General features: G+C 37.2%; 1 protein-coding gene across 2 annotated transcripts; it reads right to left on the bottom strand.

The window, feature by feature from the left end:
* Nucleotides 1-320: 320 nt before the first annotated feature.
* LOC121323278 (centrosomal protein of 83 kDa-like) lies at nucleotides 321-27,056 on the bottom strand. Of its 2 annotated transcripts, XM_041264258.1 has the most exons (23): nucleotides 26,593-27,056; nucleotides 24,991-25,073; nucleotides 24,622-24,892; nucleotides 22,091-22,188; nucleotides 21,869-21,983; nucleotides 21,497-21,646; nucleotides 20,699-20,800; nucleotides 19,794-19,982; nucleotides 19,332-19,555; nucleotides 18,010-18,211; nucleotides 17,217-17,296; nucleotides 15,658-15,754; nucleotides 14,946-15,004; nucleotides 14,112-14,169; nucleotides 13,406-13,470; nucleotides 8,431-8,510; nucleotides 8,144-8,214; nucleotides 7,688-7,786; nucleotides 6,379-6,501; nucleotides 5,834-5,989; nucleotides 5,038-5,098; nucleotides 1,479-1,515; nucleotides 321-1,364 (listed from the first exon to the last, which is right to left on the bottom strand). In XM_041264258.1, exons 4-22 carry the CDS (start codon nucleotides 22,153-22,155, stop codon nucleotides 1,487-1,489), a joined length of 2,025 nt encoding a protein of 674 aa, XP_041120192.1. In that variant the 5' UTR covers nucleotides 22,156-22,188; nucleotides 24,622-24,892; nucleotides 24,991-25,073; nucleotides 26,593-27,056; the 3' UTR covers nucleotides 321-1,364; nucleotides 1,479-1,486. The 2 variants fall into 2 exon arrangements, with proteins under 2 accessions (XP_041120192.1, XP_041120183.1); XM_041264249.1 differs by having other exon boundaries at nucleotides 321-1,515.
* Between the last annotated feature and the right edge of the window lie 630 nt (nucleotides 27,057-27,686).

Raw genomic sequence — 27,686 nt, 5'->3', positions numbered from 1 at the left:
AAACATACTGTGGTTGTGATAACTTTTGTTTTGAAATGTGCTATTGAGGTAACCTTTTCCTCAAACAAAACTATGTGCTGATATAACAGGTCTAACCACCTTAAGCCAGCAGAATTAAATGGAACATTTGTGTTACAGTATATCTCTATTGTTTAAATGCCACAAATATTTATTGAACTGTTTACAACTATAAAATAGTTATTTGATTTAATTAATTTCTTACACAGCTGCCTAAAGGTATTAAAAAAAAAAAAAAAAAAAAATGAAAGCAAAATACAGTTTGTAATCATGTACAGACTATTAAAATGTATATCTTTTAATTTAAAATTGATTTTGGAGGCATATGATAACTGAAAGACATTCATTATAAAATCTGTCAACTTGATACACAAAGCTAAAACAGTAACATTGTAGAAATAACCAGTTATTACTTGTCTTTGGTTAAAGGCTTTATATAAATTATGTTAATATATTGGAACTAAGTACAGCATTGTGCCTTGGCAAGGAATATTGAAATAAGTATATAGGGCCATAGATATGTTTATATTTTCAAAACAATGTTGTTAATTAGTGCTGAAGAGAAATATGGTGACAGACATTTGCAAGAATTAGTATGTAATTGGCCATTGCTTTTGTCCAGCTGAGCTGCTGAGAAAACCAATGCTAGGGGCGAGAGAAGTGATGACTGAAAGCACTTGGGTATGGTCCAGATCTGTTAAGAATTAGTCTGAAGTAACTAAATGCCCATGGAGTGGGAGCGGAAAGTGCACAGGCAATCTCAAGATGGCTTGAGAATGCAAATAGTTGTTTGACTATATAAATATGGGGTGTCTGTGAGTTGCTCAGTGAGAAGCCCCTGAGAGGACGGACCCCCAAGCCCCTCTCCACACAGAGAAGAGGGCTCTGCTCAAGTGAACTCCCAGTACACAGGTAACAAGGCTGGTTATTCTGACTACTGTTATGCTAGTGGCTCCATTACATGCCTCACGTTAATGGGTTGTTAATACATATAACCTTTTTATCTTGGAATCATTGAATGTTCAATTCTGTTTAAGTTTTAATCATGAGTAATTCAAGTCTTGATTATACTTTATTGATAATCACCGATAATGATAATAATAGAATCAATTAAACCGCACCTTACAGTGCCTACAACTGCTTCGATCAATTTTACAAACCCTCATTTGTCTTGTAGGGTTCCATCATCTAAGTAACATTAAAAATGGAAGAAATCAGCATTTTTCAAGGGTAGACCATACAGATGGCATTATTCAAATTGGTTCTTAATGCCCTCAACCTAAAACACCCACCAGTCCACAGCAGCACTGGAGATAGATTTATTGTAGTTTTTAATTTAGTTCCAACTGTAAAAAAAAAAAAAAAAAAAAAAAAAAAAAAATAAAACAGCCTTCCAATGTCGAGGATGTGTTAACTTCTTAATTGTCTTCATGTTCGAAGCCATGTGATTTTTCACTTACTTTTTGGCTCATTCTAGGTGTTTCATTTCTTTTTGCCCTGTTTAGAAAAGAATGTTATTTTGGGGAAAAAAAGAAAAGATTAAAGCAAAATTCAGTATGGTATACAGTTATAGGAATTAAACAATATGTATTGAAAACGAAGTTCGGGACTAATGTATACCAGTTTATTTAGTGAGCAGTTTTGCATTATTTCTGTAAATATACTATAGGTGAAATCCCTTTATTAAGGATAATACATTAGTAACACATCCTCAAAGTTTGGCATGGAGGACATGAAATCTCAATTATTCTGCTTTTCCCCACATAACCAAAATTAAGGCCAGGTTGATTAGCAACAAGGACATATTGTCAACTGTCAATTTTGTTGTGGGCTAAAGAAATACCTTGTTAACATTTATCCTTTTTTTATTTCATGTATTAATTACTGGGTATTCTAATTGATGTACTCTGTAGTTAATAAGAGATTTACAATAAATACAAAGTTGCGATTGTAAAAAGAGGATTATTACAAGTTCCAGCATTCCTTTGTTAAAAAAAAAAAAAAAACTTTAGTACAGAACATTCCATTCAGATTGATTGTGAAAACAAAAATACACCAAAAACAAGAAGGAAAAATCCTCAAGACAGCTTACAAAATAGAAACCACGGAACTTTGAGGCTGTTTTCTTTTTTCATCGAATTTTCTACACTAGTCTGTTAGAATCCACTTTCACTGCCCAGAAGGTTTCCTTACAGTCCTTGTGACAGGAGTGAAAGGAGTCCCTCTTGTAATTTGCCCTCCCAACTACTGGCAGCGCTGTGCAGGAAGGACTGAGACACAGGAGAATGGCAGAGTCATGGTTGGGGCAGAAGCCACAGTGGTGGTGGCCATCTTAACTTGGGGCAGAACCTCATGGTTGAGCCCCATTACTGCAATCAGCTGTGCTGCGTTTGACAATTGGCTGAGGTTGGGCAGTGCACTGATTGTAGGGGCAGGGCTCAGCACTATTTAAGCTGTGGGGTTCTGGCATTTGGTTGCTATCCTAGACGGAGATAGTTATGTTGCATGAGCTCTGTGAGGTTTGTTCTTTTGTTTGTCTTTTGTTTACATTCAGACTGAAGATTCCCAGACCGGCTACCTGCGAGTCTGGACTTTTCCCCTGAGTTCCTTGGGAGCTGCAGGAGTTACGTGTCCTGGGTTTTTTTTTTTTTTAAGAGGGAGCCCGAGCCACCTACTGTGGGGTGTGGAATACTGGAAAACCCTGTGACAGTGTTTACGTTCTGTTTTTGTTTTCATTTTTAGCCTCTGTTTACCATAGCTGGTAACAGAGGCATTTTTTTTCCTTGTGGAAATTATAAATAAAGAATCCAACCAAAACTACGTGCTTCCTCTGTCCCATCACTTCCTCCCATAACCCACCACAGTCCTCTATTTGAGCTCTCCAAATAACTTGCCGTTGAGCAAGTAATAGAGCTACAGTATATATGGGGGCTACTGTAAATCAAAGTCAGTACAGAAACTAAAAAGCAATCCCTCTTCCTTAATTATAACATACAGTGCCTTTTTGTTTAAAAATGAACCCTGGGCTACATGCAATATAGCTAAATAAAGCTGCAAAATGTTCTAAATGTTTCATAGACTTAAAATATGTACCCAGTACATAAATAAGTTACAGTAAGTAAATAATAAACACATCAAGATTCAAAAGCCTTTAACACACATGTTCTATATAGTATTTATTTTATTACCAGTTGAATATCCTACTATGTGGGTTCATTACTCCTGTTGCTTACTAACTATTTCAGCCAAGAATGTCCTTGGCATGTGTATTCTGGGAGAAACTGCAACAAATTGATCATTTTTTAGTCAGTCGTGAATATACAGTGCGTATAGAAAGTCTACACCTACTTGAACTTTTTTCACATTTTGTTTTGTCAAACGTCTAAGAGTTTCATGAGTTTAAATGAGGATTACTTTTCACTTATCTACACACCATACTCCACACTGTTAAGGTGAAAAAAGTTATTGAGAAAAAAATTCTATATTAAAAATACAAAACTGAAAGATCATAATTGGATAAGTCTCCACTCCCCTGAGTTAATACTTGGTGGAAGCATCTTTGGCAGCAAATACAGCTGTGAATGTGTTGTGATAGGTCTATACCAACTTTGTACACCTAGATTTGGCAATATTTGACCATTCTTCCTTACAAAACTGTTCAAGCTCTGTCAAGTTCCTTGGGGAGCGTTGATGGACAAGCAATCTTCAAGTCATGCCACAAATTTTCAATTGGATTTAGATCGGGGCTCTGGGCTACTCAAGGACATTTACCTTTTTGTTCCTTAGCCACTCCAGTGTAGCTTTGGCTGTGTGCTTTGGGTCGTTGTCATGCTGAAAGGTGAACTTCCATCCCAGTTTCAGCTTTCTTGCAGAGGGCAGCAGGTTTTCCTCAAGGTCTTCTCTCTACTTTGCTACATTCATTTTCTCTTCTATCCTGACAGGTGCCCCAGTCCCTGCCGATGAGAAACATCCCCATAACATGATGCTGCCACCACCATGCTTCACAGCAGGGATGGTGTCCTTTGGGTGATGCGCTGTGTTGGGTTTGCACCAAACATAAGGCTTTGCATTTAGGCCAAAAAGTTCCATTTTAGTTTCGTCAGACCACAAAACTTTTTGCCACATGGCTACAGAATCTCCTGAGTATTTTTGCATACTTCAAAACGGGACTCAAGGTGGGCTTTCTTGAGTAATGGCTTCCTTCTTGCCACGCTACCATACAGGACAGATTTGTGGAGTGCTTGGGATATTGTTGTCACATGCACACTTTGACCAGTCTTGGCCATAAAAGCCTGTAGCTCTTGCAAAGTTGCTATTGGCCTCTTGGTAGCGTCTCTGATCAGTTTTCTTCTTGCTCAGTCATCCAGTGTGGAGGGACAGCCTGATCTAGGCAGGGTCTTGGTGGTGCCATATACCTTCCACTTCTTAATAATTATCTTGATCGTGCTCCAAGGGATATTCAAGGCTTTTGATATTTTTTTTATACCCATCCCCTGATCTGTGTCTTTCAACAACTTTGTCCCAGAGTTCTTTTGAATTTATCCTGAAATCATGTGAATCACTGCAATTTAACACCGGTGCAGGCAACCTAACTTGGTGTGTGATTTCGAAGGCGATTGATTACACCTGAGCTAATTTAGGATTGCTATTTCAAGGGGGGTGGACACTTATCCAGCCAAGCTATTTCAGTTTTTATTTTTCCAATTAATTTTCTACAAATTTCTAGAATATTTTTTCACTTGGAAGTTGTGGGGTAGGATGTGTAGATAAATGAGAAAAAAAAATGCATTTCAATTCCAGGCTATAAGGCAACAAAAGGTGAACATTTTGAAAGGGGGTGTAGACTTTCTATAGACACTGTACTTTCTTTCTTGTGCTAGTTTAAGTTGTATTATAATCCGGTTTCTCTCAATACTGTGGTTACACTTGCACACAAGCAAATACTGTATTGTAAACACAGCTTTATTGAGGTACAATGCTGAAAAAGACATACATTGAAACCAGCTTTAAAGGTATTACCTTCGACAAGTTCTTCATTTCTCTTTTCAAGAAGTTTTGTCATTATTGCCAGTGCTGTTAACTAAACAAAAGAAAATAAATATTGTTTCTCTATGGGAACCACATTTTAGGCAAACAGTGACTTTATTTAAAGACTGTATTAATGTTCAATATCGCTAAGGTTAACTACAGACGCACAATCTTAACCCACTGCCCTTTTATTTATCAAATGTAGCCATACAATTGTATACACAATAAATAAAAAAGGAGTACTGTAGTTATTCCACAAATGTTGTATAGGGCCATAATCATTTAAATAGTAAAAGAAACCTAAGAAAACTAAATTCAATGAAAAATGATAAAACATTTTCAATGTCTACACTTTTTGAATTAGTTTTGATACATGGGTATTTATCACTGGGTGGAAAAGTGTGCAGGGGTGCAGTGCTAATTTTTAGACATTAACCTTGCAGACGTGTGAATGCTGCTAATTACAGCAGGTCACATAGGTAAGGAAAAGTAAAACATGGACAATTTAGATTTAAAAGCAAACAAAAAAGATGAGTATAGGAGAGAATTGTAGGTTTGGTCACAGTAATGAGCAAAATACATTTTTGTTTAAAACCTCTAAATATGGTAAATGACATTTCTTATATCAAGTTTGGTGTCTCCTAACAATGCTGTGTAACTTGGAACAGTGTGTTTTGCCCAGTCTTTCTGTTGTTGGATTTGAATGAATGCAAGAGAAATTACAAGAAGAAATGAGTTATTTGGCTCAAGAAGTTCTCTCAGAATTTGTTGTATAACAAGTCCATACCGATTTATTCTTTCTGTGAATGACAGCCTTCAGAACTGCTATTTCCTCTTTCATCACAAACAGCTGTCTTTGCACGACTTTCTCTTGAATTTCTCGGTTTTCTCCACATAATGAATTTAGTTTCTCATCATTGTTTTTTATAATGTCAATGCAATTCTGAAACAAAAGGGAAGAAATTATTTGTGTTAATTTAACACAGTAAATTTGCATGGTCATTTTTGTTTTGGCATGGCTATAATATGCCATTGCTTGCTATGTTATTACTCTTTGTAATGCTTTTACTACGGTCAACTTTTACAAGGGGGCATCTAAATACCACCAATGGGCTGTGATACATCCTGTTTACAAGAGTACTATAAGTAGCTTTAACTGTCAATTTAAGTCATTTTTCTTTGCCTAAATCTACCTTTACCTGGATTTTTTTACATTGATTTTTTTTTTTGTTTGTTTCTAACCTAGTAGTTGATCGTTGGAAAATAATCCCTAAACACCATGGTGGTCACATCTCAAAAAAGGTGAAGAATAACAGCTTAATAAAATCTGACCTTTAAAAGTTTTGATCTGTTGATCCAGTTTATAGCTTCTGTATCTTCAGGGCTGTCAGAATGCCCTAAAACTGCACTGTAGGCCTTCCTCAGATTTTTCAGTTCAATTATTAGGGCAGTAATCTGTGAACAAACACAATTTTTTTTTTTAACACTACCAAAAAAACATTATATTGACAAATGCTGCACGACTTCAGACAAAACACTATTTAAATTTTCTCAATAAAATGTACGCAGTGGTTTCTGACGCTTCTATAAGTACATCTTACAAGAGAAATCCGAAACCAACTTACAGTGCATGTTACAGTAAAATAAAATAGGAAATGCTGCCTGAAATTAGATAAATATCATATGCCTGGTATCAGCTATCCTATTGATATTCTGAGACTTTTATATATGAAAATTAATAAAATATTTATTTGTGTGTGTGTGTGTGTGTGTGTGTGTGTGTGTGTGTGTGTGATGAGTTGGAGCCTCAAAAGATGAAGTAGGAAGTGCAAGGTGAGCTATTCAGTATTTCAGGAAGTGGTTCTTATTCTCTTTTATTGTTATATATATATTTACCAAAGAAAAAGAGAAGGAGACTCATAAGCATATATAATAATGGTAACCAACACAGATGCTGTTCTAAGAAAATCATAGCCTTGAAAAGAATCTGATCAAACTTTAACAGACAATAATGAATACAAATTTTAATGAACTGCAGATTAGAGTGCTTACATGTTTACTTGTGCTGTACCTATATTTATACACAGTAAACAGGACTAACAACTTTATTAAAGAAGAAGTCATTGGATCCCTTTATTGAAGTGGTTTGGCCATGTGACCAGAGCAACAGGCCTAGCAGCCAAAATTCTGCAGGGGACAACTGAAGGGAAAATCCAGAGACAACTTGGCCCAAAATCATCACCTGGACGGGGAAAACACAGGCAGAGTTTCTTCAAACTACTAAAGACTGTCTGACGAGGAGGGAGATGAAAAACAGTGCCTCAAAAACAACGTCCCTGTCATGCTAAGTGCGCAACATAGAACAGAACATGGCTTCATTTAAGCCATAAAATGCACAGGGGCCCATTTAAAAAACAAATGCGAGACAGGCAATTATTTACAGCAGGGTTCTTCATTTTGTTGAAAGGTAAAACTATGTTTAAAATCCCACACATGCTGTTCAGTCAATCAGTTGCCAAGTACTGCTGTGTGTTAAATATTAAAACAAACTTTGTAAACTTAATGACAAAAATTTTGACTAATATTTTTCTAAATGTTTTCAATCAATGCCTTCAAAGTATTATACCGTGCACATATTTACCTTGTTGACTTTAAGTTGATCTTCCTTCTTCAGGTAGATATTTTCATCAAGAAGGTGTTCAAGATTTTTCTTATTTTGTTTTCTCCACGTTTCAATGTCCTAGAAATATAGACTGCATGTATGAATGTGAAACTCCAGCACAGTTCACTAATACGGCAGTGTTTATACCTGTAAAGCATGTATGTTTAATGGACACATAAGGACACGTTTTCTTGCAAGTTATGACAAGCAGATTTTTTTCCTCAAAAGAGTACAATATACACCTTACCCCCAACATTGCTGCAAATTGTTTTGTATTTATATTTTAAAGAGCAACTTGGTAAAATCCCAGCTATCTTAACAAATGTACTATTCTTGTTGATTAGATGCAACACTCCTAAGTGGATGTAAGTTCTATCCAGCAGTTCCAAGCATACAGAGTGTGGTGTGGGTGTAATACAGTAATCAGAGGCCCACCTTGATTGCACTACTCAATGTTAACGTTGACACTTCCTCTTGCTGTAGCTGGGTGTCTTTTCCCCAAGAGCCTCAAAATGAAAAAAAAAGTGAAATAAAAACAATTATGTACTGTTAGATTTCAGTTTCACTGCAGCTTTATTTCTGTGATGAGAAGCAGACAGGACAATGCTAAACTGGTGTGAAAACAGACAGCAGGTGACTGACAATGCAAATTACAGTAACAGTAAAAAGCAGCAGTTTGCCTTCATCATTTTATACTCTATTTGATTTTAACGTTAACTTACCCTCAGCGTTGCTTTTGTTCTCGGTACATGCAATACATGTTTTCGGTTGGTTCTCATGTCGACATATAGTTTCCTGTAATCTGTGGAACAAAAACTAAATTATTGTGGAATTGTGTGGTACCTTTTTCTAGGCCAAAAAATTGAGATAGAAACCTCTATTTCTGTGCTGTAAGAGTCGACTTGGAAGCCACCCTTACAAATTCTAGTTCCAAAACCAGGGTTTTGAGGATCCACAACATCTAGCCTGTATAACCTAGGTATGGGAAGTAGCCCACACCACCATATTGCATATGTCCTTGACAGATGCAGCTTGGAATAAGGCCCACAATGTTGCAAGGCCCCTGGTAGAATGGGCATTGAGCTTTTCTGGAAGGGGTAAGTTGGGCAGCTCATAAGCAGTCCTGACTGTGTCTGCTATCCACTTAGACAGCCGCTGCTTAGACAGGGCTTGACCAAGGATCTTTGACCCATAGCAGATAAAAAAAAAAAGCTACTCAGACCGCTTCCAAATTTTTGTCCTTTCAACATAATATGCCAGGGCCTGGACTGGCACAGTGTATGGAGCTGTGCTCCCTATCAGACTGGAAAGAAGGTGAAGCCTTCAGAAGGGGAAGCCTCCAATTCCACAGACAGGTTGACATTGAAAGCCAAGATAATCCTCGGCAAGAAGGCAGGATTGGTACTGAGCATAACCTTTGTCCCGGCCTCTGCAAAAAAATAAGCAGGCTTTTGCGATAGAGAATGCCTGCATCTCACTCATCCGCTTTGTGGACGTGATAGCAAGCAAGAAAGCCGCTTTAAAAGAGAGCAATTTCAGCTTGGCTGAGTGCAGGGGTTCAAATGGAGGCACCACGTTTAGCCTCCAGCAAGGAACAATGTCCTTCACAGATGGACTAAGCCGTTGAGCCCCTTTCAAAAATTGCCCGCCTGGAAGTGAGCTCCTAGGGAAAGAGAGTCAATTTTGACAAGGCAAGCTGAAATAGCTGCCAGACAGACCTTTAACATGGAGGGGGATTTCCCTTGTCAAAACGGTCCTGCAAAATTTCAGTATAACTGCCATGGGACAAGTCTAACCCACGAGGCAGACTCAAAGACGCCCCACTTGTACCCTTACTGGGAATGGTTGGATGCTGCCCTGGCATTCTGTAGGGTGTCAATAACCATGATGGAAAGTCCCAGATGGCTCAAATGCAGCTGTTCAGGGGCAGGAAGAACCCAGAGCTGCAGACTCGATGGGTCGGGCTGCCATAAGGTCCCCTCGTCTGGCTGAGCAGGTCGCGGCAGTCGGCAGTCTCCAGAAACCCAGATTCTCCTGGGCCAGTATGGGACTACTAAGAGCAACTTGGTCCAGTCCTGCCTGATTTTCTTTAGACACAGCAAGAGCATCGCGAGCAGTGGGAAGGCGTATACCAGTTGCCTCAGCCACTGGTATGCCAAGGCATCTACTGCCAGCGGGTCCTTGCCTCCTATTATGGAAAACCAGAGGGGACAGTGGATTGATTCCTAGGAAGCAAAGAGGTTTATCTCTGATCTCCCAAAGCTCTCCCAGATGAGGCTCACCACCTCGGGGTGAAGCCTCCACTCTGAGCTGCAGCCCATTTCCGGATCCGCAGCCCATTTCAACACCCCAGGCAGTTTTAAGTAAGAGGAGGCTTGTGCTCAAACAACAAAAGCTGGTGAGCCACGCAATTGAGACTGGGTGACTGCAGGCCGCCCTGGTGGTTGTGTACAAGCACATGTCTCCCTTGATCCTCCTGCAAAAATCTCTGCCTGCAGCTCTAAAACATTGATGTGTAGACCCTACCATAGGGTTCTACACACCTTGCACGCCTCGGCCATTTCACAGCCCAGGCTGGACACGTCCGTGATGACGACTTCCCTTCTGATGACATTGCCCAGCGCTACACCTAGGCATAGATGGGCCGGTTGTTTCCACCAAGACAGTGCCCTTAGACAGAGGTGGGACACTGTCAAAAGGCAGTTGTGGTTCAACGTAGGCTGGAAGACCCTGAGATTGAACCAGGCCTGCAGAGGGCAAATATGCAGGAGACACAATGAACGGGTCTGGGAAGCTGCTGACATCAGACAAGAAGTATCTGAAAGAGCTCCAAAAGGCAGCTATTGTCTGCACTCTGTTGTCCGACAGAGTGGCTAGCATGGACCCAAAGTCAAGGCACACTTCGAAATAGAAGGCAGTCTGGCTCTTCACATCATTCACGTAAGGCCCAACCATTGAAGGCAGCCAGTAACAAGATCCGTGAGGGCCTCTGGACTGAGCTAGAGACTAGGCACAATTAGCCAGTCATCCAGATAGTTGTGTACTCTGATGCCTTTGAGTCTCAATGGCCAAAATAGCTTCTATGCACTTCAAGAAGTCATGTGGAGCTAAAGAGAGGCCAAATGGCAAGATACGTAACTCGTACGTGTTTCCCTGAAAGGCGAATTATAGGTTCTTCCTGTGCGCTGGTGTTATGTAGATGTGGAAATAGGTGTCCTTGAGGGACGCCTATTCAACATCTTGAACTGTCTTCGACTCAGATACAGCTTGACCTGTCTGAGGTAGAGTATCCCATTTTGGCATTAGGAATTACCCTTCCTCCAACTCAAGGGGTCTAGCATGTGAATAGCCCACTTTTGCAGTCACATCCTGAGACACCGCAGCGGCATCTTGTGGGCTTTATGACTAAATTAGTCATGCCGCAAAAGGGAAGTGGATCATGCTTGAACCATAGCAAATAGTCTGACTGAATGGTAGTAAGCACCCAGATGTCAGTGGACGCCAAATGGCTCCCTGAGAAGGTTGCCCTGGGCCTGCGGCAGCAAACTCCTTGGGCAGCTGTTTCACCTGTGGCTTAGCCTACTCCTTCTGTCTTTGTACAGAGCGGTGGTACCTATTATGGCCTCTGCAGTGAGCAGCTGCAGGCAGGTCCCAGGCATTGCCTCTGGCAGCGGGCACAGCTGGCTGTGCCGGTTTTTGGGCTGCTGGGCCCTAGGACACACAGAGCAGGTGCAGTAATAAGGGAAAAACAGGGCCAGCGTCAGGTGCCCCAACACCAGAGGGGGGCTCTGTGAATGGGAGAGAAGGAAAATTAGCTTTAAGACTACCTCCCAACCAGGAAGTGCGTTAAGTAAGGTTGGTGGTACGCCTTCACAGGGATGGGCCAGCTCAATGGTAGGACGGAACCAGAAGTAGGCCAACTTGGTGAAAAGGCATAGCTGTAAGACTGCAGAACAACTCTATTGTGATCAACTGTGTTGTGTGCTGTGATTGGATAGAGCGCGGAGTCATAACTGATCACAGGGAGGAGTTTGGCAGTTCAAAGGGGACGCAGTTAGTATAGCTCTGTGAACAGGCTGGCTGTAGGGGTGACATCAGGGCAGAAATAATAGCACAAGCAGGCAGTACAGGGGTTGAAACTGAGATGCAATGGCTGCACTCAGTGTTTTAATGAAACAAAAAGGTTTAAACAAAAACAGCACACTGTACTTGACGCCAAATAAAATAGATGAACAAAACGACAAAACAGTACACAAACAGGAGATGAACAGACAAACGAATTAATTAAATTAAGTTAAATTAATTATTTAGTTTTACTTCTCTTTTTGTTATTTCCTTCTCCCCATCCGTTCTCCACTCACCAAACCCCCCAGCCTGAGTGAGTGAAAACATGTTGCTTTTATGCAGCTGTACCGAGACTCGATTGCTAATCAATCATTCAATTGGAGTCTCGGGTACAACTGCACGTGAATTAATAAAGTGCAATTCCCTGTGCTCACATATTATCACATTTTACCTGCACATGAAGTGCTGTGCAATCCTCGTGCCTAAATACAAATATACATTTTAAACACTCATGCTCGTAACCCATATTTATATCCTGTGTATGTTATACATAAACACCAACATTAACACACTACATACAACATAAAACACTGATAAACACAAAGGGTCGGGACACTCCACCACAGACCCCCTTATGCTAAAACATTAATGCAGCCGGAGCGCTGCTGTTTTGTTTTATTGTTACAGAGGGGGAGCTAGCAAACACTTTCTTGGAGCACCACTACCTCTGCACATCGCCACAACCATTCCCTGCACTGGAGTGCCTGCACTATGTCACCATTGAGAGCCATGCCTGGTTTATTGGGACTGTGTACTATTGTTTTGTTTACCTCTTTTATTTTGACCTGCAATTCCCGCATCCCCAATCCCATTGTTGGTAGTGGGGACAAACCCTATTGTTTTGCTTATTAATAATACCCTGTTGTTTAAACATTTGAATCACTCCCATACCACTCACCTCCTGACAAGCCCACACACATACAGAAATGAAATTGCAAATATAAGTAAATTTACTATTTCTGTGCCTGCACAAACAGCCTTTAGGGCTAGAAAGGGTTCATTTTCACTAAATTAAACTAAACTAAACTGTATGCGTGAAGTGCGGTGCAGTGAAACTTTTCAGATCTCCCCTTTTTTCTATTCTCTTTTCCTGCTTACGTCCTGTTCCCTTAGTCCTGCCACGTCTCACTACCGATTGGCTTCCATCCTCCCCAGTTCTTCATAAAGCTGAAAGCTATAGGCTGATCTTGACATACAATTATACAAATGTGTCAATTAAATACCTTCTATAATTGGCACATTCACGTTCCAACAATCAAGCGTTTTGTCGAGCCTCATTATCATAAAGTCTATTATAATCCTAACGCCTGAACGCCTATCATAATTCTAGGATTTTAAATCATCAAAAATGAAACCTACCGAACCTCCAAATAAAAAGAAATACATATTTGGATGTCAAAAACACAAGGAAAAAACTACATTAAGCACACTGAAGTCCATTATCCAGGGTCCACAAAAACCTGCTTCCGGCCCTGGGAAAAAAGCTTGAATCCTGAGAACACAATCGATCATTTTTAAAATCCCATGACCCACACTTGTTTACCCGAGCATGCATAATTCAGTCAGGGTTACCTTTGACCAGAATCTTCGCTTTCTGTTTCTTCTTTAGTCTGCTTAAAATGAGATCTTGTTCTTAGCTATCAAAACAAAAATATTGTGATGCTTTAAAAACAAGCAAGATAGTAATTGTATAGGATTTCTGTTATCTTTTACTATTTTCATTTGAATGAGCAACAGTTTGTGTACATAAGTAATTATTATGCTTTTTTTATGATGAAGAGTAATGCTATTTCAGAATACAGAACAGACATCGTCCTTTTAAACAAATAATCTGGTCTATCCAAGCGGGAAAAAAAAAAAAAAAACTGTTCTGGTTTGCGCTACAGTGAAAAAAGTTATTAAAATCAATGGTTAATTAAATCATCCTCATATTGTAATCAAAAGTTGCATTCTCTTTGCATATTTAACCAATACAAAACCTACTGCTTTATTTAACCACACAATGTATGTAATCAAAATGAAGGTGTTTAATGAGCCAGCAGTGGGGTACCACAAAATCAAATGTACAGTGAATGACTGAAGATATGGCATATCTTGATAACCTTGGATAGACTGCGTTTCAAGTGTTATAACATTTGCATGTATTGAACTTGTGAACTAATCATGTAGTTTGTTTAAAATGTTTTTATAGCACTATTTTAGGTCACACCTATTTTCAAAACAAATGGAAAATCACTGAATACTTTTATGCAATAGTCCTATTCAAACATTGTATTACCTGTTCTTGTTTCTGACCATGTGATTTCCCTTGAATTTCAGGGTTATGAATACATTGCCTGTGGGTTATTAAGAGAATAATCAGTTTTTTTTTTCTTTTTTTTTCTCGCAGCGGTAGGATCATTTACACACGTTTTTGCATGACAGAAATTGTAGATACTTCCTTTATAGAGGATGCATACTATAAACTCAATGGTAGAAAATGTACAGTAACAATTAAATACATTTGTACAAACATTTTGACAAGAAGTCAAAAGGCTTGTTGTAGTGTTGTGCTATCATAATTATTGCTTTTCTGTTGTGATGAGAATGTTGTTTTTTCACATCCTTATCCATACTGTAATTAAAGGAATGCAAACCTTAAAACACCCTCTAATATTAAATACATTTGAATATTTATTTGTGGAAATTCAATTAAGCTATGCTGAAATAAACTAAAAATAGTGGATCAGTTTTATGAAACAACATGCACCATTTTTTTGTGAAAGTAAAATACGAGTAAATGTTACAAAACTGGTAAATGAAACTCATCAGGTTAATTTGCAGAGTAACAAGTATTTAATTAGTGCAAAATTGTGGACAGTTTAAAATGGAAAAAGTCTTGGTATCTTGGTTTGTATCTTAGACTTCAGCATGAAAAAGTCAGCTTCAGCTATATCCCTATAATCTACATAGAAGGCCTCCCAATAAAGGTTTTTTTTTTTTTTTTTCTCCAATGATAAACATATTATGTCAAGCAAACAAATGAAAACAAATAGGATTATATTCCAAAACATCTCTGCTGTGTGTACTGCATTACAACATGCAGTCTCCAACATTACATACAGACACCTACCAGGTCCCACTCTCCAGGTTCAGTGGAGTACTTTCTGAAATCATCTGCTTCAGATTTAACTGCGAAGAAGCATAAAACAGTCAGAGATTTCTTTAATTTCCTGAATGAACACACAAAAGAATCATTGGTACAACAAATATGCTACTTTTCTTTAGAACTCAGAATATTTCCATTCATTAACAATATTCAATCAGTACAGTACACTAAACTTGTAAACTTACCAGTCTTAGGCTTCTATGTTATCATTGGAATGTGACAAGGACATGTGTTTTTGCTCACTTAATTCTCATTATATTCTGGCTGGGGCATTTCAATGAGGTGAAAAAAAAAAGTGGAGGGTGATATTGGGTGGGCGTGACTTTTATTATTATTATTATTATTATTATTATTATTATTATTATTATTATTATTATTATTATTATTATTATTATTATTATTATTATTGCAAATGGTTACTAAATGGTCTCCAATCCTGGTTCTGGAGGGCCGGTGACCCTCTGGTTTTTGTTCCAACTGTACATTAAATTATTTAATTAGACAAATAAGTGTTAAGTTAATTATTAGAAACTAGTAGAAACTTATTAATCCACATTCACTAATTTAATGTACAGTTACTATAATGTACAGTTACAACAAAAACCAGGAGGGACACCAGCCCTCCAGGATCAGGATTGGAGACCCCTGATATATGTGAACCAATACAATGACTTACCATTCTTGAAAGAAAATTCTTCTGTTTTTTCATTATCTCAATTATTTCATCCCAGTCTGTACTTTCACTGATTATTCTTTTGTTTTTCTCCACCAATCTTAAATTAACAAAATTCAGTGTTACTGTGTTTATCAATACCTGTTGTGTAACACTGGTCAGGTAGATAGCTAATTTGGATAAGCAGTGTAATAATTAGCACGGGACAGAACATTATATAGTAGAACCTCATATTGATGTGATACAGCCATCTGACATTTCTTTGCATTGGATAGTTTGTAGCAGATGGCTTATAATATGGATTATATTATATTAAAATGTGTTATACTGTTTAATGATTTGTATTAAACTGTATATTATAAAATATATATAGTACAGGGACTTGGCCAGAGTGGCCAGTAAGCCTACTCATGGGTATCCACTCTGAAATCTCATTGAATATTAACAACATCTATCGTAAAGCATACTATAAAAATTTACAAACATATCTGAATATTTATTTGTGGAAGTTCAATTACTCAAATACACAAAACACAGTGGATCAGCTTTATGAATGTTTCTACACTAAAATGCAATTTGCACCAATTTTTGTGAAAATAAAATGTGATTGTAAATATTCCACAACTGGTTAAATGAAACTTGGGTAACTGATGTGTACATTGGTTATACCCTTCCAGAAAGGGGATATCGGAGGAGACATTGCATAGGACCCTGTGTGCTCAGAGACTCCCCACAAGATCACAAGATAGTGGATGCCAAGAATAATTTACTTCTTGTACAATAGGGTCCTGTGGCAGGGCGAAAGCCCTGAATGTATATGATATATGTGTGAGAATGTAAGGTTGGCAGGAATGGGGTTAAATCCGTCCCTGCCAGCAATCACAGGTTTGACCATTTCCCAGTTGGCTAATTAGTGCTAAACGGGAAGTAGCCACATGTATAAAAGGAGCCAGAAAGCCTTTGTTTGTTGCAGGAGTTTTGTAACATAACATTACGTAACGTGACGTGGTAGTGAAGGCCAGTGCCAGGCCAACAAGTGTGTTGTTTTTTTGTTTAAACCTTTTATTTTGGCCCTCGTGCCGTGTTTTGTTTGGTCCTGTTTGTATTTGTGCTTACGCGCTTAAACTGCAGCTTTCTCTCTCTGAGTACAATTTCTGCCATTAGGCAGCCTGGGCCGTGACACTACCCTGTCACAGGTACACATCAAGACAGTCCCTAGAGTACGTCACTATCTACATAGCAACAACCAGACAAGATGGATGTTAGTAGTTAGTAGAGGCCCTATGATTAACGTTCACATTATGTGCAGTATAGAAGATCGCATTGCCACTGCTGGAATGACGAGGATAAAACAAGAAAGCAAGATCCAAAAGCCTTCACACATTTTTTAAATAAGTACAAAATGCCAAATAAACAGCAATACTAAAAAATAATAAAAATAAAAAGTCAGTCAACCAGGACTCAAATGATTACTCGGCTTAGATAAACTTCTATACTGAATGTGATTTTTTGTATTTGTGTTGCCATATGCTCTTTGAAAACCATATGAAATCCATACTTACAGTTCAAGTTTCAGCCTCAGACTTTCCAAGTATTCTATGCTTTTCTGTACCTCTTCAAATTGAAGTAAAAGTTTCCTGGTCTAAGAAAACACAAATATAATTTATTATTATTATTATTATTATTATTATTATTATTATTATTATTATTATTATTATTATTATTATTAATAATAATAAATAATAATAATAATAATAATAATAATAATAATAATAATAATAATAATAATAATATATTAAATTAGGGATGTCCCTTCTATCAGATGTCTTGGTCTGGGGACCTGTGTGTATGAACGTCACACAGATACCAAACTGGATGAAAGTAGGTAATTTAATTGAACAACTGTGTTGTTCAATATAATAACTTAATATTTTTACTATGCAATAACTATCTTTACAAGTCCTCAGCCAGGATATGCAACTTCTTACTTGTTCAGATATAAATCCTACCCTGAAAATGGCCCAATAGAGGCCATAAAAGCTTTTCTTGTCCTAGAAAATCACATTTTAAAAGTTAATATATGTAGGGTGTTTAACATTTCATGCAGTTTGCAATTTGTTTTTTTGCTGTTCAAACTGTGCAAAATGATTTCAGTTATAATAAGAGGACACTCCAAGTGTGACATTTAGCTGTTATTAAACATAAAATAGAGTTGTTTTTTTTTTTGTTTTACTTTAGAATTGTGTCATATATTCTATGCACATGATGACATCTATATGTACACAAGATGGAATTTTGACAATCCTTAACGTTGTAATTTTAAAAGTAACTGGGGACAGCATGCCCAGTGCATACCTTCTCTTCAGCATCTACATGCTTCTTCTCAGCAGTTGGAGGCTTTGTTTCAATGCAAATGGATTCCCCACAACTTTGCATGATATTTTGAGCAGGTTGCTGGCGAATGGCAAGTTGTTTTTTAACTTCCCAGAGTTCTCCCTTCAGTTTTTTACAGTTCACACATTCTTTTACCTCTGAAGCTTGGACTTCTGTTGTTGTTCTAAACAATAAAGTTGATATTACCTGTGACATCAACCTACTGGAATACAAACTAGTTTCTAGCGGTGATGAAAACGTACTGGAAACACTCTTGTCAAACCTCCACGTTTCTAATGAAACCCCCTCCCCATTTTGTCTCAAAGTTATGTAAAGTTAGCTTTAATGGCATTATTTGTGAACTTATTAATTAAATTAAGTTTATTTAATATTATAAGTTAGCCTGTAATTGACAGAAGTCAAGGCTTTCATTAAACACTTAGGGCTAAATTGTCAAAGCTATTCACTCCAAACATCATAAGCATGGTATTTCGACAAAATAAAAACACACCCAATAAAGTTACCAAACCAGAAATAAACAACTCAGACAGTTGATGCTGGGGCTTGTGAGTAGCTGTGGCAAAGTGGGTTGCAGGGCACAGGTGTTATGACTGCAAATGATAATCTCAGGCAATACACAGCGGGGCACACTGTTCCCTTTACACAGCGCCCTCACAGGGAGATTTATAACCAAGGTTCATTCTTTGTCTGTCACAGTAGCCTTGAGTTGTTTCTTATTCATTTTAGAATTGTAAATAGTGTTTTTTTCAAATCAGACTAAAATAAAGCTGATGAGGATTTGGAGTAAATAGCTTTGACCTAGCTTTAACCTCAGTTTACACTTTTGTAAAACACAAAAAAAAAAAAAAAAAACAGGATGGCCTAAGTATGTTGTATGTAATTGTTATCATTCAACTTAATTTAGAGTTACTAAACTCAGAGTTAGTCAACACCCCAGCACAAAAAAAGACAGGAGCATTAACTCTGTAAACAGAAGTATGTTTGAACAGGATCCATTCTACATGCACCTGTAATAAGACCCAACCCAATCACTTGCAAACTATAATGCAAATTGGTGGCGTCCTAAAACCTGAAATACAGGAAGCGAATGGGGAAAGGAGGTACTTTCATCAAACATATAGCATTGTAGCAGAATAAATAGGTTTCAGCTCAGTCACAACATGAATCAGATTGGGTACTTTTCCTTGAAAATAATGTGCTAATAAAGGTTTGGAATCAATAGCTTTGAGAACCTAACCCACTTTAGAAAAACGTAAATCATAAAATGAAATAGGCTGGTTCACCTCTCCAGTTGTTGCTTTGAGTCACAGTTTTTTTCTCTTCTTGATTTTTTGAGTGTTTGTAGAAGCAAGTTCTTTTGGCTGATCAGCTGTTGTCGGTCAGTCTCCAGAGTTTTGATTCTTGCTGTAAGAACCCTCTTCTCGCTCTCGAAATGGACACTAGTTTCCTCAAAAGAACACATTTTTTGTCGTAGCGACATTAACTCATGTAACATGTCTTCATTGATCTGCAAAACAAAAAAGTATTTATTATGCTAAATTGCCTTTGCCTGAATGGGTGGTGTTTTTATTATTATTTATCTTGTGATAGTGTTTTATAGTCAAGGTAGAAAGTTAAACTAGTAAATTATAGGACCTATAAGAAGGATGCACTGCACACCATAATAGAGGCTTTTTTAAAGCAGATATTCCCAATTCAATATATATCAAGCATAAACTCCTATAATGGATAATGAAGTCAATTACTTTTCTGCTTCCTAAGAGCTCAGATTCTATTTTGAGTTTCTCTCTTTCTAACTTCTGTTCACTGCACCTGACTTGAAAAAGTTCAGCATGCAGACTTGAAACTGTGGACCCCAGTGCGTCGTTGTCTCTCTCTGCACAACTGAGATCTGCAGACAGTTGCTGGACAGACTGGTGCAGTTCACATTTATCCTGTGAAAAGAATACATACAATTAAAACAGGGACAAATTCTGTTCTAGAGAGGGGGAAAAACACAAATATACTAGAAATGTGAAACAAAACTAATGTAATATTCACATGGCTAATCGTTGCAGCTGGTAACAGTACTTAACTGAAAACAACAAAACAGAATACAGCTGTGTTTCAGTTCTGCTCTGCTGTTTTCAACTTTCAATGAAGTGAGGCTTTTACAGTTTGGCGGAGGCAGCTTTGTAATACTACTGCCATAAAAGAGTTCATTCTTCTTGTGCAATCTAACTTGATCCAAAGAATCACAGAACACAGTAGCACAGAATCCAGCTGAAATGTAATTGGTTAATTTACCTAGTTAATTTGCACAAGGTGTTTTGCATAGTCTGCACATTAGCTAGCCAATATGGTAAATTTCTGGTCTTAAATAATGTTTGAATATTAATAAGTTATTACTCAAATTATCTCATTTTAGACTTTAGCTGTTTATTAAATACCACACTAAGGGTCAAAGTGTCACTATAAAGAAAAAGAAGGCAATAATTAAGATCTTTAGATAATACTAGACAGACTGTTGCAGTTCACATTTATGCTGACTGAAAAATTTTATGCAATAGCTAAAGACACTGGCAAATTCATTTTGCTTAGAAAAAATATTGGAGGATATTATTTGTAGATTGGCAACTCAAAATGCAATTTGGGTTGATTTCTTCTTTACCTTAAAAAGCTGGTCTTTCTCTAAAGACAGACCAATCATCTCTAAATTCCTCTGAAGGTTCTCTTCAAGTTGACGTTGGTTAGTGTTGAAACTGTATTTCTCCTAATGATAAATACATGTATGTTATAGGTATAAAACAAAACATTACCTACAGTTAAACAATTTGAGGAGCACATTAATAAAAAATTAATAAAGAAACTGTATTGAGAAAAATAGTATTATTACCCCAACAAGTCTATTACAAAAATATTGTTTTATTTTTGTATACGTATTTGAGTATCTGTGGTTGAAAACCTGGTAATATGTACTTTAAAATCAAAGTTATTTAAGTAATTGTAAGTATTGACCTTCAGAGGCTTGGACTTTTTAGACACAAGATCATACTGTATACGGGTGTATTCACGTTATGCAAAACGAATCACCACACACACGTTTCAAGTTTGAGTTCAGGAAAGCCTAAAAAGTTTGAATGTTAGCAGCATGACAAACTCTACACAAACCAAACAAAATCCAGAAACATTTACTTAAATGCAAAGTTGGAAGCACATGTACTAGGAAAACCAAGCAAAATAAACAAATACAACGTGTGAAGGAGCTCTTAAATAAACATACTGGGTTATTTGTTTTAACTTTTGAAACAGGAGCATCTTGTTTTTCCTTTAAAAAAAAATTACATTGTAATTGAGTGTTTTATACTTATGGTAGAAAGTTGTGCACTACAAACCATAAAAGAGCAGCTATCACCCATTCAATAAATACATTTGAAGGATATCATAAATGTATACTGAAGTCAGTTACTTTTTTGCCACCTAAATGCTCAGACTCTCTCTTGAGATTCTCTTTTTCCAACATCTGTTCATTGCACTTGACTGTGGACCCCAGCGTTTCATGGTCACAAATAAGATCTGCTGACACGTGCTGAAGGGACTGCTGCAGCTTGTATTTATCCTGTGAAAAGAGTAAATACAATTAAATGAAATACTGGAGTACAATAAGCAGTGATTAGTTTTGAATTGTATGAAGTAAATACACTTGGATATGACCTTGAGGTACCTGAAATGGGTATTTCAGGTATTTGTTCAGAAGACATTCTATTCTATCCCTGAACAGTAGTTTGGTTCATTGAGCAGTTATTGATTATTTTATAACAAAGTCATTATAATTATGTACCGTTGGAAGTATATTCTCAGTCTTGAGCGAATAAGAATCTGAGGTCAAATATTTTCGTCTTGCTTGATCCAATCTGTAGTTTATAAAGTCAGTTTCTTGCTCCAAATAATAAATCCTGTTAGGAATGAAAAAACATTTTTTAATATAAAAATCATAAAAGACAAATCAGTTCAATCATTGACATTACCATCAAATTAGACCTGATTTTATTTTTAATATTACCTTCTCTCCAGTTCACGTTGCTTCAAAATGTCAATCTTGCCAGCTGAAGGAAATATAGATTTCATTTTTTTTATCTGGGCGGTTTTTAATTCCAATACCTGGTTTAAAAAAGTATGTTAGTGTGGCCACTTTATTAGAAAGTATTCAGAAATTAAGTTAATTATTTCAAAAGGGATATCTCCAGGGTTTAAACTTAAAAAAAAAAAAAGAAAAAGAAAAAACACAGCCACTTACTAATATAAATGTAAGGACTATTAACCAAACATAAGTTGTTTGTTTCCTAGTTTTGTAACATTAATATGAAATTTCTCCTTTAAAAAAATTGAGTTTAATAAAAGACCTGGAGCAATGCTCGAGTATATGCCTGGAAAATGTGTTCGCAGAAAATGCTGTGAGTTAATGTTTTGCAACAGACATGAACCATCAGTATCCACTTTACAACCCAACTGTGTTTTAGTTAGTAACAGGATAAACAGTAACTCGTTGAGTAGAGCTAGTGCTTCTGACCTTACTGTAACTGCAGGATCCATACATTAATATTTATTTATTTAAGGTGATCAGGAGTTTGTTGAAAATCTCCATGACAAAAAAAAAACTAAAAATGTTTTTATCCCTGCTTTGTAGCAGAAAGTCAAATGTAGCTTCACTCTTTCAACAAAAAAAGCAGATTACACTTTAGGATTAGAGCATGTGACTGTGGCTCAATTATTGTTTTGTTGTAGTTTAAAAACATTAAATTTGAATTATTCCTCTCAGAAATATCAGGGCTAATACTGTACTTGCTTCAGAACATGGCCCTAATGTGGACACACTAACTGTTTAACAAAGAAAACAAAATATGTCAGTATCACTGGCTGTTGCAACACTCAAGTTTTGAACCAGCATCAAACACTTACCTTCTGCAGAGAATACACTTTGCTGAACACAAGACTAGACACCATATATGCACTATATATATATATATGCAGTGCCTATAGAAAGTCTACACCGCATTTCAAAATTATCACCTTTTGTTGCCTTATAGCCTGGAATTAAAATGCATAAACTTTTTTTTTTTCATTTATCTACACAACCTACCCCACAACTTCCAAGTGAAAAAAAATATTCTAGAAATTTGTAGAAAATTAATTAAAAATAAAAACTGAAATAGCTTGGTTGGATAAGTGTCCACCCCCCTTGTAATAGCAATCCAAAATTAGCTCAGGTGTTAGCAATCACCTTCAAAATAACACATCAGGTTAACTACCCTCCACCTGTGTTAAATTGTAGTGATTCACGTGATTTCAGGATAAATTCAGCAGTTCCTGTAGGTTCCCTCTGCTGGGTAGTGCACTTCAAAGCAAAGACTCAACCATGAGCACCAATCGCTTTCAAAAGAACTCTGGGACAAAGTTGTTGAAAGGCACAGATCAGGGGATGGGTATAAAAAAATATCAAACGCCTTAAATATTTGATTATTAAGAAGTGGAAGGTGTATGGCACCACCAAGACTCTGCCTGGATCAGGTCATCCTTCCAAACTGGGTGACCAAGCATGAAGGAGACAGATCAGAGAGGCTACCAAGAGGCCAATGGAAACTTTGCAAGAGCTACAGGCTTTTATGGCCAAGACTGGTCAAAGTGTGCATGTGACAACAATATCCAAAGCTCTCCACAAATCTGGCCTGTATGGTAGGGTGGCAAGAAGGAAGCCGTTACTCAAGAAATTTGAAGCATGCAAAAAACACTCAGGAGATTCTGTAGCCATGTGGCAAAAAGTTTTGTGGTTGTAACTTTTTGGCCTAAATGCAAAGAGTTATGTTTGTTGAAAACCCAACACAGCGTCTCACCCAAGAACACCATCCCTACTGTGAAGCATGGTGGTGGCAGCATCGTGTTATGGGGATATTTCTCATCGGAAGGGACTGATGCACTTGTCAGGATAGATGGGAAAATTAATGGAGTAAAGTACAGAGAAGTCCTTAAGGAAAACCTGCTGCCCTCTGCAAGAAAGCTGAAACTGGGACGGAAGTTCACCTTTCAGCATGACAACAACCCAAAGCACACAGCCAAAGCAACACTGGAGTGGCTAAGGAACAAAAATGTAAATGTCCTTGAGTGGCCCAGTCAGAGCCCCTACCTAAATCCAATCGAAAATTTGTGGCATGACTTGAAGATTGCTGTCCATCAACGCTCCCCAAGGAACTGGACAGAGTTTGAACAGTTTTGTAAAGAAGAATGGTCAAATATTGCCAAATCTAGGTGTGCAAAGTTGGTAGAGACCTGTCCCAACAGACTCACAGCTATAATTGCTGCCAAAGTTGCTTCCACCAAGTATTAAATCGGGGGGGGATTATATATATATATATATATATATATATATATATATATTATATATATGATATTCACAAACTTAGCCTAATTGGGAAACAAATACACAATACTGTAATTTCGGCGTGCAAATAAATGGCTATACATTTTAAATCATTTTATGTAAGCAATGCACACATCTCCTCCCTTAGTCTCCTTTAGGATTTTTAAAGACTGTATTACCTTTTGCTGTGCTAACAGAGTGTTAATAGTAGCTTCACTAGTGAGGACTTCTGTCTGCTGTTGCTCCAGTTTTTTTGACTGATGCTGTATTGCACTCTGAGCATTCTTGAGGCTTTCTTCAAGGGCACGTTTCCTGCTCTCAGAATTTCGGAAGATCAGCTCTATGCTGCTTTCTGGCTGAGTTTCGGAGCATCCGGACCTGGTCAAACAAGATGACGGCTCCACAAACAAAGGGCTTGGTCTTCCAGTGTAACTGACAGTGTTGGATACACTTTAAGACAAATAAAAAATATAAGATGAGCGACTCAAACTAGCAATGTTGACTCTTTTCCAGACACTGCATGAATTTTACCATTAAGAAGGAATTACCTTATAACTCCACAATCAACATCCACATACCGAGGACTTGAAATTGTACTAGTAAATGTACATCTTTGTGGATAAAACCATTCCTAAGGGGAAACAAATTACGTTGCACTTAGTAATTTCAATTGTATTTTAAGTCATGTTAGTTAAAGACCAGCAAACTTATTCCACTTGTGGCCTGAAATCAAAGAGAACCCAGGCCAATAGAAATAAAAAGACCAAAAAAGCTGCTCTAATTGGCTGAAAGCGATTCCAATCCATGCAATTGTCTCAGTTCAGCCCCACAAGACAGATCTCATTTATTAAAAGCACAATAGTAGACTAACTGAAAACTTCTGAAAGAAAACAAGACACTGTATTTGTTAGCATGTTTAGTCTTTCCATACAACAAGATGGGTATTGAAACAACATGCATACCCACTTCTAGTTACATTTTCTTCAAAGAAATGTATCCAAAAGAGTATTCACAATGATTTTGGTGGTCTTAGTAGAAGCAAGTGGATATTAGTCGACATCACAAAAACCACCACAACTCTTCTCCAGGTTAAGAAATATTTTGCACAGTAGCAGTCCTTTGTTTAGATAGTAGAGCACAGAAGTGTTTTCCCTCAGAATAAATGCATACATCTTGCAAAAAGCATGCAGAAAATGTCTTCTCACCTGATTTCGGGCCTGACTCTGCATGCTGAAATATGCTTTCTATTTCCGTTTTACCCTACCTTGGTACTTCACCTTCACTTGACCCGCTAATCATTTAGTATACACCAAGTTTCAGTCTTTATACAGAAATAGAAATCCTAAAAGCTCCAAGTGTTTGTAGTTTTCAGGGTTAGTGTTTTCTTCTATATGCCTCTATCCTAGCTGGTTACTAATGGATACACCCCTCCCACTCCACACCAAACAGGCCTGCAGGTGACAACATTTTTGCCACTAAACATTAACAGGAGTTAGAACATTAACTAAAAGGATTAATCATTTCAGTAGACGTGCTCCTAAAATGTGTAAGAAATTAACTATATAATACTGCTAATAGGACAAACTTAAAGTAGAGCTAAATTTACAGAAAACAAGTAAAAACTATAAAAATTTAAATAATTTAAAAATCTAATATACTGTGTACTATTATTATGGTTTTCGGTAGATGTTTGCAATATAATTTTGTAGTCTCTTGTATTGCATAAGGTTAGATAAGATCTAAATTATGTTCATAGTTTTTTTTTTTTTTTTTAATTATGTCTCAATCCTAAAATTCTAGGCGATGCTAAACTTTTGGCCATGGCTGTTAAGGTTATGGACAGTCAGGCACCTCCAATGTATCCCAAGATTTTGAAAACTCTCAAGAAGTGCACATTCATATAGTGATTTACTGCAAAGTGTCATTAGCACCCTTTTCTTTCTGAAAGGAGAATAAACATCTGTTGAAGTTATAAAACTTGAAATAAACAACTTAGTAATTTAATTAATTGCCTCTTAAGTATTCTTGAGCTGTTTATTTCTAGTTTTGTAATATATTTTTTTCTCTTTTCAGAAAAAAACATTGCCAATGACTCTTAAAAGGCTTTGTGAATTCCCCCCAAAGTTCCAATAATGTATTCATGTACTCACAGATGTCAGTTCACTTGGTTCAATCCTCTTCTCCAATATCTTTCAGTTCTTCCTCTGGGGAAGGAGCTATACCTTCTCCCGGCCTCAGCTGTTTCAGGTATTCAGATGTCTGCACTTGCGTAGTGGTAACCCAAGTCTCAGAGATGCAAGATTATGCTTTAAAACTTTGCTTATTCACATTCACAGGGTTTGTGATTTCACCCACTGTGGATGAGGCTGTGTTCTCATTCATGCCTCAACTTCCAAGTCTGCCCTATTATGAATTATGCACTGTAGCTATGTTCTGTTTTGTAAAAGGTTCTGTCTCTCCAGCTCTAGCCTTCTGCATTAGCTGTAACTACCAACTTGCTTTCTTACTACACTTTACTTACTAAAATACCCACCAATCTTACCTACAAATATCTTGACAGATTTTCCAATGGCTATTTTGTTTTAGGTATGTCAACAGGCAGAATCATCTTTTGTTTCTCCTAGCCATGTGTGAACTGTAACAGTAGCCATTTTAAATAATAATAATAATTAAAAAAAAAAAAAAAAAAAAACTTTTTACAGTAAAATATAGAATTATGAATATTGAACTTACTGGAACTGTATGAAAAGTTTTGGTACCATTGTATGTGTGTATGAACAAGATGACTTGTGGTGACATCAGACCAGGAAGGATAATGACAAGTTTTGGTGAGCGAAATGCACTGGTGCACAGACATAAACAAATACAAAACGGCACCTTGGCCAAAATAAAGACAAACTAGCAAACACTGACCTTTAACAAGTATCGTGCTGGTCCTTTGTCACGTCTGCTGCGTTCACAGATTTTTACGTACTCTTTTTTATTCACTTTGCATACACTCTTAACTCAGGGGAGACGTTAGGAGGACAGAGATGTTATAAACTCCTAGTGGTTTATGTTCGAGCACTGGACGAGCTTGTATGTATGTCCATATAACCCGTATTTAATCAAGAAAAAACACTCAAGACTCGTTCATTTGAAGTTTTACGAATTAGAGCAATGCTCCTTCGCTTTATTAAAATGCTTTAATATTGGAAAGGTAGTTCGCGCACACCACCAAAATCCATAAACATGCAATAACAAT

The sequence above is a fragment of the Polyodon spathula genome, chromosome 1 (assembly GCF_017654505.1).
Source record: "Polyodon spathula isolate WHYD16114869_AA chromosome 1, ASM1765450v1, whole genome shotgun sequence".
NCBI classification, from domain to species: domain Eukaryota; kingdom Metazoa; phylum Chordata; class Actinopteri; order Acipenseriformes; family Polyodontidae; genus Polyodon; species Polyodon spathula.
This window is presented reverse-complemented; position numbering and strand designations above follow the sequence as displayed.